The 14,916-nt window shown below is 39.4% G+C and overlaps 1 protein-coding gene across 1 annotated transcript in view; it reads left to right on the forward strand.

Moving 5' to 3' along the window:
- gas2b (growth arrest-specific 2b) overlaps positions 1-12,538 on the forward strand; it is a 52,867-nt gene extending 40,329 nt beyond the window's left edge. Inside the window, exon 8 of the mRNA XM_034191728.1 lies at positions 10,452-12,538. Coding sequence (XP_034047619.1) covers positions 10,452-10,664 — 213 coding nt within the window. The 3' untranslated portion in view covers positions 10,665-12,538. The remainder of the gene's footprint in view (positions 1-10,451) is intronic.
- Positions 12,539-14,916: the final 2,378 nt, after the last annotated feature.

Below are 14,916 nucleotides of genomic sequence, written 5' to 3' on the forward strand. Positions count from 1 at the left end.
TTTTTGTTCTGCCTTTGGTGACCCGTCTCTTCATGAAGTTAGATGCAAAATGTTGAAATTGGCCCTAATCTGCCAATGATAAAGAATCCTTAAAAATTAATGGATCCGGATCGTGTTCGGATCATTACCAAAATTTAATGACTTCAAAGTTAGGCCAAGATACACCCCTGGTAAAAAATTTCATTGAAATCCATTGAGGTATTTTTTGAGTAATCCTGCTAACCAACCAACCAACCAACAAACAAACGGCCGCGACTGAAAACACTAACCTCCTTGGTGGAGGTAATAATACAGTATGATCTATAGCATCAAATGCTATCTGTAAAAACCAAGCCAACAACTAAGTCAAGAGGACACACACCATGTACTCCATTAAGAGTTGGACATGTTCGTGTGGCAGATTTATATGATTAATCTATAGATTTCATCAAATAAATTACACTGACTACTGTCGTGCACCTCATGCATTGAGTTTGTGTCTTGGACTTCAAATGCAGGCGTATGAAAAAAGTACTTTTGAACCCATTTTAACATGTTTTTAAAGGTAAGAAGAGATCCCCCCAACAGTAAAGGTCTCACTGGGAGCCGTAAGTGCAGTGAGCAAAGACTGCTTTTTTTATGAATTTGGATCTACAGAACATCCGGTTTCTCTTTCTTACTGTTTCGATGAGATTAGATTGAACTTTAATGGTGCCTTTGGAAGACTTTCTCAAAACAGTTTACAAATATAAATATAAATATACAATATAAATACCAGACATACTGATCAGTACTGCTTTACTGGCTATTACTGATCCTCTCCTTCCCATCCTCTGTCTTCCTGTTACTCCTCCTCCCCCTGAGTGAGGAGTTGTACAGTCTGATGGCCTGAGGGACAAAGGAGTTTTTCTGTCTGTTGGTCCTGCACTTGGGGAGGAGCAGTCTGTGGCTCAAGACACTAGCGCCACTGGCTGGCATGGAGGGTTCTAACACCTGTGCCGAACATACATGCTCAATGGCTGTTTGCTGTCGTCTCTCCAGTGTGTTCAGTTACTACTTTTTCATGCGACAGGGGCTGGACGATCACCAAATCACAGTTGATCAGAGTCTCCACCAGTCTCCCTGGTGTGTACCCTCCTTTAAACGTAGATGAAACCCAATTTTCCACAACGACCGCTTTAAATGCAGCCTCGCAGCGACTGTTTAATCATATCAGTTTTCAGCAGTAAGTGTTTGTAGATGTCCTCTCTTTACCCGCAGCATGCAGACGGCTCTGCCGCAGGAATAGAGCACTGACTACATCCATTATCTACATCCTGACAGAGGCAAAGCCGCCTGTACGCGTGAAGGGTGACAGGCCATAAAGCTCAAATGGCGTACACGGCGATAACCCCTGTACTTCTCCTGTCAGTGTGTGCAGACCTTCCTAAAGAGCACACACTATTGATTACAGAGACAAAGTCATTAGTGGGGGATTAATCAGGCAGCTTGTTAATGAGTGGCTGAGCGTGACTGTCCCTCCCCACATATTAACTTTCTACTCCGCCCCTTCTTCCTTTTAGAGGCCGTTCTATCATTGTAGCCCTGAAGTACTCTGTCATTCATCGGCTTTAAAAAGAGGAAGGTTGTTCTTTCTTCTCTGCACCCAATTAGGTCCTCCTACCGCTTTGAAGCAAGGACATTGTGTGTCATCTCCCACCAACATGTCTACCAGGTTATCTGCAAAAACAAAAATAAAGAACAACAGGAAGATAGCGTGGAACAAAATGTCGCGCAGGAGAACAAACAATGAAGATTATCATTTTTTTTCTTGCCATTCATCATCCACACTTTCTCAGCTGTCTTTGAGCAAGATTGTAGTGGCACCACACAACCTCTGGGGTTGCTGTTCTGTTGCCGTCTCTAGTGTGCAGGTCCTTTGCACTGCATGAATGTGTTTTTGGTGGTTTTCCTTAAAGACCAAATTTTAAATTTCCACATACTAATTATTTAAAACAAATAAATCAGTAAATACATCATTTCAAATGCTTCAGAGAAAGTTTGTTTGCTTTTATTGAAGAAAGTAATTTGTTAAAGAAATTCAAAATTAAGACGCAAACATTTTACGCACATTTAATATGCCTGAAACTTTAAAAATAAGGAAAAGCTGCTACATGTCTTACATGTAAGCGTCAGATGTATGTATGTGTGTGTGTGTACACACACACACTGGATGGGATGGATGGATGGATGGATGGATGGATGGATGGATGGATGGATGGATGGATGGATGGATGGATGGATGGATGGATGGATGGATGGATGGATGGATGGATATGGTCATCAGACAGTCCATTCAGGCTCTCAAAAATAATCTTCAAATACAATTTACAGTAATGATTTACTGATAAAACCCTCACAGCTAATTTGAATTAATTCTGTTGTTCTTTTGCTATGCATGTTTTTCAGTTTGACTCATAAACTGTAAAATTTAGACAAGTTGACTGTGAAGTGCTGAATTCAGACGTGACTTTTACAGCTGCTTTTTAACAAACTCTTCACACTCATGCATTTTTCAAGAGGAAAACGAGAGAGAATCAATAGTCACTTTAAATTTTAAACAGAGGTTCTACTATACTGCTGTTAAGAATATCCTCATTGCTTGCTTGTAGTGACCCAAATAAATGTGGCATATTTCTGGCCCAGCGTGTGATTTTAGAAAGTGTGCTGATGTTCCAGAATTAGAACCGTGACGAGGGCGGCATCATTGCCGAGTACAACGTATGTATAACAGTTGTGCTGGAAATGCAATACCCTCCAAGTCAGAGACATCTGGTTGTTGGTCCTATTTCGTCTATTAGTGCTGTGTAAGGTTATGGACCACTTGCTGTGACCCATTCCACAGACATGTCAATAGTAGCACCTTGGTTGTTCTTTACTTGCTAACTTTCCCCTTTGTGGTTGCACACATGAACACATCATGAGACCAGCTCTCATTTTTACACCAATGACGATTCAGCACCATGGCCACTGTCACTCTTGGCTTATTGGCAGAAGAGCAATGCTCCCTCATTTCTATGCTCTATGCATGGCCCAGAATGAGGAGGCAGAATAATGGTGCAGCATTCCCACCTCGAACAAACTGTGCAACAAGGGCTAATGAAACTCCTCAAAGAGGACACAAGGACTCCAGACGAGGACTTATGGGCTGCAGACTGATCCACTTGTATGAAGGCCGTAGGGGGAGGGCCATTTGTGAAATAAGAGTCTGTATTACAAACGAAGCAGAATATTACAACTTCTCCATTTTTATTGAATTTGGATTGGCAACAGATGTCCTTGTGTTACAAGTGCCCTGCTATTAAAATGCAACAACAACCAGTTATCATTAAAAAATACAGGAAAAGACATGGCAGCTATGTTATTAAAGCAGTGATCATTTATTTTAATCTACAATTTATTGGTTAGAAAAGGTTTATTGACCTTGACATCATGGATCTGATCTTTGTGGAATCAACAGATGACCTGAATGTGGCAATTGAGAAGCTGAGTGATGAATTAGAGTGTCTGAGTTGTGATTATCCTGGATCAAGCCTAAGATCCACGCTTTTAATGACTTTCTGGTCTTGGCCATCAGAAGTGTTGAACTTACTGAGATACTCACTTAACTCCCGCAGTAATATTTCAAGCAGGTCGGACTGGGAACAAATTTCGGGCCCTGGCATTTTTACTCTGGACCAGCCCAATATTGGCCTGACGAATCCACCCCCAACACGCACACCCACCCGTCCATACCGAACCCCCAATGAACAAATACTATACACCTAAACACCATGACACACACCTAAACACACACTTTCACTGTCATTTCACCTTGATCATAGTACAAAACGCGCGTTCCCGGCGCCACGAGGGGCATCCCGATAACATTAAAGGCAATTACATATTTTGACAAATTACAAGTTTAAATGACTATATATCAATCCAAACAATTTTTTTATATAGCGCCAAATCACAACAAACAGTTGCCCCAAGGCACTTTATATTGTAAGGCAAGGCCATACAATAATTATGTAAAACCCCAACGGTCAAAACGACCCCCTGTGAGCAAGCACTTGGCTACAGTGGGAAGGAAAAACTCCCCTTTTCACAGGAAGAAACCTCCAGCAGAACCAGGCTCAGGGAGGGGCAGTCTTCTGCTGGGACTGGTTGGGGCTGAGGGAGAGAACCAGGAAAAAGACATGCTGTGGAGGGGAGCAGAGATCGATCACTAATGATTAAATGCAGAGTGGTGCATACAGAGCAAAAAGAGAAAGAAACAGTGCATCATGGGAACCCCCCAGCAGTCTACGTCTATAGCAGCATAACTAAGGGATGGTTCAGGGTCACCTGATCCAGCCCTAACTATAAGCTTTAGCAAAAAGGAAAGTTTTAAGCCTAATCTTAAAAGTAGAGAGGGTATCTGTCTCCCTGATCTGAATTGGGAGCTGGTTCCACAGGAGAGGAGCCTGAAAGCTGAAGGCTTCTGCCTCCCATTCTACTCTTACAAACCCTAGGAACTACAAGTAAGCCTGCAGTCTGAGAGCGAAGCGCTCTATTGGGTTGATATGGTACTACGAGGTCCCTAAGATAAGATGGGACCTGATTTATTCAAAACCTTATAAGTAAGAAGAAGAATTTTAAATTCTATTCTAGAATTAACAGGAAGCCAATGAAGAGAGGCCAATATGGGGTGAGATATGCTCTCTCCTTCTAGCCCCCGCCAGTACTCTAGCTGCAGGATTTATATATATATATATATATATATATATATATATATATTATATATATATATATATATATATAAACATCATGAGGTGTATGTCACAGAAATCCTACTTTACAATCACACTGCAGTCCTTGTTCAATTATTTCCTTTTGCATTTATAATAAACATTTGTATTTAATTTAGTGTTTGTTTTTCTGGTTGAAATAAGATATAAATAATCTACCAGACTTCAAAAATATACAAGTTTCCATGTTATTTTATTTGTCTAAAAATAAATGTCTGAACAAGAAATTATCTAATCTGAAATAACAGGTGGTTTTAATACAGATGAAAGGTTTCTAAAGAACCATTTATTGATTTATTTACCTATTTTAATTACAGTAATCAGAAATTTTGAGGTAACAACAACAACAAAAAAACATTTCCAATGATTTTTCTTCAGAAAACTGCTCCATAAATGAGCAGTCCTGTCACACGTTAATGTTTTGTACAGATCAGTGGTTTCTGCACCAATCGGATTGGTCCAGTCCATTTTGTACAGATCAGTGGTTTCTGCCACGAGTCTTCCGTGTTTTGGCCCGACGCGTCGTTCCTATTGGACAATGTGAAGGTACGTCACAGCTCAGAGTGTCGAAAGTTGGCGCACCTCATCTCGACAGAACACCGGCTCTGTGTGGAATGGAGGAGATCACTTGACCGAGCATCTATTACGGTTCAAATAATAATAAAAAAATACTGTCATTACTCTTCACTCTAGTCAGTCTCTTACACGGTGCAGCAAAATACACGAGCTTCCAGGAGCGCAAGGTCTCCTCGGTGCGCACTTTTTTTTGGGGGGGGGGGTAGTGATTGATAAACCCCTCGCCCCCTTAATATATATATATATATATATATATATATATCTATATATTATATATATATTTATTTATTTTTTTTTTTTTTTTTATTTTTTTTTGTTTTTTCTGGTGCGGGTCTGACAAAACGGAAGCAAAAGCAGCAGCAGCACACAAGTGGAAAAAGTTTTTGTTCTCCAAAGTATGGTGTGAGTGAGAGAGAGAGAGAAAGACGAGAGAGAGAGACAGGAGAGGGGGGTAATGTGTAACCACTGCTAGGATTCCACAGCAGCAAATTAAGGAGCTGAAGTTCGTAGCTGTTGCATTTAAAGATTAACAAAAGTAAAGCACAGTTAATTAGGATAAAAGAAACGATTCCAACCTTGTAATCAGTAGGAGAGCGGAGAGAAGTCCAGGCGCCGAGGAGTAAGTCCATTCACAGGGGCGGAGCGGCCTCCTGCTCTTCCTGCAATCTGATTGGCCACCCTGTATGGTTCTCCAATTGTCATTGGCTGTTGGTCATGTCAATCATTGTGCTCGATGTAAGTCTCCGTTGTGTGATCAAACGGAAACAAAACCGAAACCTAGAATAAGACTGTGCCGTGTATGAAACACTACAGAACTTTTATTTTGACACAAATTCAGGAAGTGGTTCTGCAGCTGCACCGATTAAATGCTGTAGCTTCACCGATCACGGACTTTCCTCGTGTTGACAGCAGCGCGCGGTTCGAGAACACTGTATATTTCCATAATCTCTATAAATATGGAGGGCCGACCCACGCACGTCTAAACGTGCAGCGGCCCACCGGGCAAATGCCCAAAATCACAGATTATCAGTCCGAGTATGTATTCAAGTCTATCCGTCCTTGATGTAAAATACCCCAGAGCAGAGAACAAGACAGAAGTACCCGAACAGGCTTTATTATTAGCTGTAGCTTGAGCAACATTGAGGATACAGCAGAAGATCAGTCCATACAGCAAATGCTCAAGTGGAAATGAAGCACACAGATGGGAAAGATGTTGAACCAGATGATGGGTCAGAAAACAGCAGAAGATCAGTCAGACGTACAACAGTGTCTGTGAGGTTACAAGACAGGTCTTTTTCAATCCCAGTGCACGTACTGTCAAAGTGCAAGTGTAATTTACTCATTTGTACCTTTGTCTGCATTTTTGGTCTGAAATGAGGTGTGGACAGGTACGGTGCATGTGCACTGTTCTTGTGTTGGTGTCAGAAAGTGATTGCGACACAGTCCAGCAAAAACCTGGTGTTAAGTTGAGCACAGAGTGTTTTGGTGAATTGCAAGGCACGTAAATCAGATATCATCTCATAGGTGTGTTCACTATACATGTGCTCTCTGCCTGCACACAAGGATGAACATTTGTACAGCATACTACTACAAAACTGAATAGAAAACAAAAACAAAAGAAAAGGTTAGGTGGACAGCGACAGAGAAGATCCTGCAGCAACAAGGCACTTAATTGCTTCACCTCAGGGAGCTTTGGTGGATGGCTGCTGCTCAGCCCCACAGTCAGAACAAAACAAGGGAACATCAGCCAGAACAAAACAAGGGGACAACAGTTTTCACAGAGAATCAAGACTTTAAACATGGTTTGAACTGAAAACGTAGAGTGCTGATGATACATCAAAAAGATACATATAGCAACATGTGCTTTGATACAAAAATACATTGCAAATATTAACTACACACTCACACCTTAAGAGAAAAAAAAAAGCTCTCTCACTCCATGTCAGCGTCACACATAGAGCGCACAGCATTTTCAGTGTGAGCCATTGTGTGGAGTTTTTTTATCTTGTATCATATATGGTTTGGTCATCCTGAAAGTCCCAAAGTTCTACATCATAGCTTGTAGAAATCATTCTGCTGTAATCAAAATTTAGGAATAAAATGGCTCATTTTAGGCTTCTGCAATATATGTCATGGAATCCATATCTTGTATTTTGCCTTAAGATTATAACATAAAAGTGTATTTCATGAGACGTGAAATAAGGGATAGCTACGCCTGCCAAGGGCATAATAAAATCATTGGCGTTTATTTATTTGTCTGTCTGTCTGTCTGACTGACTGACTGTTAGTGGGATTACATCAAAACTACTGCACGGATTTTGATGAAATTTTCACCACAGAGAGATATTAGTTTATGGAAGAACCCATTAAATTTTGGAGGTGATCTAGATATGGATCCGGATTCTGGATCAAATTTCTCTTTATATAGGCTTTGAAGGATTACTGTTAGCAGGATAACATCAAAAAACTACTGCACAGATTTTGATGAAATTTTCAACACAGATACATATTAAGCCATGAAAGACTCATTAAATTTTGGAGGTGATCTGGATCTGAATTCTGGATCAAGTTTCACATTATATAAGCTTTGAAGGATTATGTCAGAACCACTTCACGGATTCTCACCAAATTTTCACCACAGATAGATATTAGGCCATGGAAGACTCCCATTAAATTTTGGAGGTGATCTGCGTCCGAATCCGGATTCTGGATCAAGATTTCACTTTATATACAGTAGGCTTTGAAGGATTATCTCAAAACTACTTCACGGATTCTCACCACATTTGTGCCACAGATAGTTATTAGGGCATGGAAGACTCCACTGAATTTTGGAGGTGATCCGGATCCGGGTTGGCGGACGTCAGAAATCTCTGTTTGCTCTTGTTTTTGGATGCATCTCTCTGTGTCTGTGTTGTGTTTTTAGCTACAGACTTCAATATCTGTTTTTAGGACACCTTGTGACTGATGTTAATTTGCTGAAAAAAGTGACCCCTTTAAGCAGTACTTATACAGCAAAATGAGCTTGCACTAAAAGACAAATATAGATATTCTCAAGAATACAGAAATTTAAAAAAATGGAATGATAATGGTGGCTGCTGTATATTCAGCCATGAATGTATATATTTTAGGTGGTAATATTGGTTAAAATTAGATTTTATTTATTTATTTATTTATTTATTTATTTTTGGGTGGCGGCTGGGGGGGGCAACAATCAAATTCTCTGCCAACAGGAAGGCTGTTTATTTAGGATGTCAGAGCTGACCTCTGTCAACGTGAACATTTTAATCTGCAGTACGACAGCTGAGACGCAGCATGTCTGGGGTTTCCTCCAAGTGCTTGAGCCACCAGTGCATCTGTCTGTGCATGTAGCATCAATTCTCCGCATTTGTAAGCGTGGATCGGCATGTAATATCACATCCTTAATGGCTCCATAATGAAGGGTTTATTGGCGATAAGGCCAGAGGGGGCGGGCCAGCGTTGACAGGACAACGAATGGTGCTGCAAGGCCTCCTGGGAATGCTCAGGCCTATTGAGAGTTGCAGGTCTGCATCTCAATCTCTCTTTTTATTTCTCCCTCATCTTTAGATTGTGGCAGTGGTTGCCATGGTAGCAGCTGGTGTTCAGTGGAATGGCAAAATGTAAGGAAAGGTGTCTGAAGGATGTGTTGATTCAGATAAAACTGACTTCTGTGCAGCTGCTGCCAGATAGACTAGAAGTCACTTTTTTTTTTTAAATGGTGTTTGTCAGGTGGTTTGTATGCATTTGTTCTGTGTAGCTGCGCCTTTGTGAGTCAATGCATGCATGCTCATGTAAGGATTAGTCTTTAGCGTGCGCTCAGCTGGTGCTATGAGGTGTTGTTTCATTTATTTTAATGAGATTTAGACAAAGCCATTCTGGAGATCATTTGCCTTTCATAAGCAAAGCTAGAGAGAAGCTTTTAAATCTTAAATTTGTGTGTGCGTGCGTGCATATGCACACACACACACACACACACACACACACACACACACACACACACACACACACACACACACACACACACACACACACACACACACACATCTACAAGTTTATGCACCTCCATGTTTTTGAAAGTATTGGAAGACATGCATTTTGCACACTCTGGGCCCTACTTTATACATTGTTGGTTTCAGATTGATGTAGTTGTCATTTTCACGCTCAGCATCCACATCATTTAAATAGCAAATGTACTTGCAATCACCTGTGTGTCCATAGATGTGTTGGTCTTAACATGAGATGTGGTCATGTGCAGTGTTGGTGCTTTGCTGTTGTCATGAGGTAGAAGGACACGTAGGTGGGTTCACGACATGCAAACACTGCTTGTCCACCCAGGGATGTGCATTCACTCTGATTACTCCTCATCACTCATCAAGCTAAAACCAAATTAAAATGAAAACAAAAGTTTAAAGTGAAATAAAAGTTAAAAATTGGTGTAAAAACACAAAACTTTGATGAGTCTCATTTGTACTATATTTTTAGGCTGTTTTATCTGCCCCAGATTTGCAGGTGGAAACACCACGACAGGTCTGGCCATGGAACAGTCCAAGCGTGACAGCTATCTAGTTAGATGGAGGTGGAGGAGTAAGAGGAGGAGGTGCTGCAGAAATTATTTATGCAACTGCTTCACCTCAGGGAGCTGTGGTGGATGTTGTGACCGTAAATGACCTCTTTGTATGCTTTTCCAGCAGATCTGTTTCCTTGCCAAATAAACCTCTCACCTCTGTCAAATACTGAGTGTTCCTTCTCAACAGCAATGCATCAAATTCAACATCAAATTCAAGTGCACACTGCTCTTAAATGCAATGGCAGATTGCGATTTGATTGGTTTATATCATGTCATGCCCAAAAACACACTTATGAATGGACTAAAAACACTCGCTTTGTGCCCTCCACCTGATGTTGGGCTCAGAATATGTTTAATGTAAATAGTAAGGTGAAGCTGGACAAGAACCAAGTGTGCTTGCACAACACGCTTTGGAACGTGCATGCTATAAATTAATAAGGTAGATAGGGACCTCTTTTTCCCAGCATTCCATGTCTGACTGTAGCCTCTCTCCTTTGCAGATGCTGAACGAGCATCATGTAATGGTGCGAGTCGGTGGAGGCTGGGAGACTTTTCTAAGTTACATCCAGAAACACGACCCCTGCCGAGGAGGTGCAGTTGGCAGATCTGAGGTCAGGAGCTGTGGGGTCAAAGCGAAGGCGCACAGTTTGAACACCTCACCTGACAGCTACATGGTGGTTGGTGCCCGTTACCACAGCAAGAAGTGCTCTTAACCTGATTCCCTCCTGCTCTGGGTAGCATTGACCTAATTTGACCAAATTGTAGAAGGTCAGTGATATAATCTAGTTAAAATCACATATTTTCAATTTAAAAAGGCATTGTGTCTTGCAAAAAGGCGATTAGTATCTTCCAGTATGTTTGTCATTAATAATTTGATGCCGTTTAGTTATTTTGGTTGTTATGTATTTATGCAGTTACAGTATTTTCTGGAGTATAAATCTTGTTTTGGGTTGGGGTTTTGGGTTGAGAGATCCTGCGACTTATATACCAAAAAAAAAAAAAAAATCACACATTTGTTAATGGTAATAATAATTATAGTGACTGTTTATACAGGCCATTCAAAGTAATCCAAGCAACAAACAAAATAAACTCTAATAATAAAAAGTACACTACTACAGAAAAATTCCAAATTAAAGAATTGATAATAAATAAAGGTGTGATTTATACTCTGGAAAATACAGTACCTTTTTCAGTTGGAAACAAATATTCACACAAGCACACTGAGCAGTGACGTAGTTCTTATGGTTTCATACCTGCTGACCCACTGACGAACAGCACTGTGTAAAGCTCTTAAGCATCCTAGTGTTTCTCTATAAATGGGGGTTTGATGTTTTTCTTCATTATTATGTCAGCAAAAGACAACATTTGCAATATGCAAATGTATTTTCCAAAATAAATAAATGCATTTTTTAAAAAAAACATACATGACAGAGAAATATATTTATTCTATTAAAGAAAGTAGCATATTATAGAAAGTAATAGTCTTTTTCATATAAATATGAACCTTACTTTGAAAGTTTACAGCTGATAAACAATTCAACAAAGAGAACAAACAACATAATATAATAATAGTTATTATTATATAACAATAGTTATTAATAATAATGTTTTTTTTTCAGTGTGGTAGTCTTGTAAAATCATTGAGTAGTTTAGCATAAAGGAATACGTATGATTTAAAGAGTTGTCAAACAATATATTTTTCTGATGGTTTTGTCCAGTGGGAGCCAATGTATAGCTGACCTTTGCATTAATTATCACCAAGTACAACACATTCAGCGTGTGTCTCGTTCATATATTGATCAGCGAGGCCACACTTTGCGTCAGCCAGCAGCATTGATTTTGGCAGAGCATCTCATATAACTGTTTCCAGAAGAGCTCCCCTCTTCAAGGCCATCCCTGTCCATTCTCCATGGGATGTGGAGTTGTGTCAGGAAGGCATCTGGTGTAAAACGTGTGCCCAAATCAACATGTAGATCCATAATGGATGTGCTGTGGCGATCATGAGGAAATAAGGGAAAAGCCAAAAGAACCTACTTTCTATTGTGAATTACATTATATCAAAAAGAGTTTCATTATTTTTTCTGCTTCTTGGTTTGAGGAAAAAAGTTTCACTGTGCCTTAGTTTTTGCATGGTACTGTATATCATAAACAGGCCTGTTGGAAAGCATATAATAATATAATGATGGATTTTTATAAAAATCATACTCAAGGTTTTTGCACAGTGCTAAACTCTAACAGTATTTATGCATTTTATATTGAATATGTGTTTGATGGCCACAGGTTAAAAATAACCTAATGCAACAAATTTCCTTTTAATAGTGCAAATGTCATTCCCAAAATATCATACGTATAACACATGATGGGTGAAAAAGACACTTGCAAATTTTGTGCTCCATAGGGAGAGAAAGCATAAGGAAAGCATGAGGATCTTCCTCTAGATGGCACCATATCCTCAGTAATAAAAGGTCTTTCCACAGCTCAGTTCAGAATTTAGTCCTCTTCTCTATAGCTTTTCCACATCTTACAGAATGGTTTCAGATTAACTACACAAACTGCTATATACAAAAAAAAAAAAAAAAAAAAAAAATCTACAAAAACAGTTAAACATTTCTTTAAACATACTTTAGTCTGACCAAATGGGCAATGTTGTTCTTATAATTAAATATTATATCTGCAGTTTGCAGAAATTCAGGGTCCATGCCCTTAACCAGATCAGTACAAGCAGACATATAGGTCACTGTCTTAATTATAAATAAGTGTGTGTGTGTGTATATATATATATATATATATATATATATATATATATATATATATATATATATACACACACACACACACACACACACACACACACACACACACACACACACATCAGGTTTTAACTCACAAATAATAAAAAGACATATATTTTTAATTTCCAATAAAAATTAGTCAGACATGAGTGCACGTTAAAGGGATATTGTGGGATTTTTTTCCGACATGGACTCTTTTTTTAGATGCTTCTGGGTTGAACTGTCCCATTCAGACAAAAGTGATAATTATCAGTGGAGTACTGAGTTAGAACGCAAACACCACCGTGGGCTAAACTGCTATACAACCCCTGGCAAAAATTATGGAATCACCGGCCTCAGAGGATGTTCATTCAGTTGTTTAATTTTGTAGAAAAAAAGCAGATCACAGACATGACACAAAACTAAAGTCATTTCAAATGGCAACTTTCTGGCTTTAAGAAACACTATAAGAAATCAGGAAACAAATTAAGTAACGGTTACTTTTTTAGACCAAGCAGAGGGAAAAAAATATGGACTCACTCAATTCTGAGGAAAAAATTAGGGAATCACCCTGGAAATTTTCATCCCCAAAACTAACACCTGCATCAAATCAGATCTACTCGTTAGCCTGCATCTAAAAAGGAGTGATCACACCTTGGAGAGCTGTTGCAGCAAGTGGACTGACATGAATCATGGCTCCAACACGAGAGATGTCAATTGAAACAAAGGAGAGGATTATCAAACTCTTAAAAGAGGGTAAATCATCACACAATGTTGCAAAAGATGTTGGTTGTTCACAGTCAGCTGTGTCTAAACTCTGGACCAAATACAAACAACATGGGAAGGTTGTTAAAGGCAAACATACTGGTAGACCAAGGAAGACATCAAAGCATCAAAACAGAAAACTTAAAGCAATATGTCTCAAAAATCGAAACTGCACAACAAAACAAATGAGGAACGAATGGGAGGAAACTGGAGTCAACGTCTGTGACCGAACTGTAAGAAACTGCCTAAAGGAAATGGGATTTACATGCAGAAAAGCTAAACGAAAGCCATCATTAACACCTAAACAGAAACAAACAAGGTTACAATGGGCTAAGGAAAAGCAGTCGTGGACTGTGGATGACTGGATGAAAGTCATATTAAGTGATGAATCTCGAATCTGCATTGGGCAAGGTGATGATGCTGGAACTTTTGTTTGGTGCCGTTCCAATGAGATTTATAAAGATGACTGCCTGAAGAGAACATGTAAATTTCCACAGTCATTGATGATATGGGGCTGCATGTCAGGTAAAGGCACTGGGGAGATGGCTGTCATTACATCATCAATAAATGCACAAGTTTACGTTGATATTTTGGACACTTTTCTTATCCCATCAATTGAAAGGATGTTTGGGGATGATGAAATCATTTTTCAAGATGATAATGCATCTTGCCATAGAGCAAAAACTGTGAAAACATTCCTTGCAAAAAGACACATAGGGTCAATGTCATGGCCTGCAAATAGTCCGGATCTTAATCCAATTGAAAATCTTTGGTGGAAGTTGAAGAAAATGGTCCATGACAAGGCTCCAACCTGCAAAGCTGATCTGGCAACAGCAATCAGAGAATGTTGGAGCCAGATTGATGAAGAGTACTGTTTGTCACTCATTAAGTCCATGCCTCAGAGACTGCAAGCTGTTATAAAACCCAGAGGTAGTGCAACAAAATACTAGTGATGTGTTGGAGCGTTCTTTTGTTTTTCATGATTCCATAATTTTTTCCTCAGAATTGAGTGATTCCATATTTTTTTTCCCTCTGCTTGGTCTAAAAAAGTAACCGTTACTGACTGCCACAATTTTTTTTTCCTGATTTCTTATAGTGTTTCTTAAAGCCAGAAAGTTGCCATTTGAAATGACTTTAGTTTTGTGTCATGTCTGTGATCTGCTTTTTTTCTACGAAATTAAACTGAATGAACATCCTCTGAGGCCGGTGATTCCATAATTTTTGCCAGGGGTTGTACAATGTAAGGGTATGAGGCAAGCTAAAAAAAAAAACAACAACCTTAAATTGCTTCTTGCCTCCTCTATATAGGCAAAAATGTCTTTAGAAGTGTCTGGTACCATTGCAAGGATCCTTACAGAGATACAAGTGTGCATGGTTACCACAATAAACAACAAGAAACTTCCTAAAATGACTTACCTTAGCCTTCTGC

This window comes from Thalassophryne amazonica, chromosome 2, assembly GCF_902500255.1.
Source record: "Thalassophryne amazonica chromosome 2, fThaAma1.1, whole genome shotgun sequence".
NCBI lineage: Eukaryota > Metazoa > Chordata > Actinopteri > Batrachoidiformes > Batrachoididae > Thalassophryne > Thalassophryne amazonica.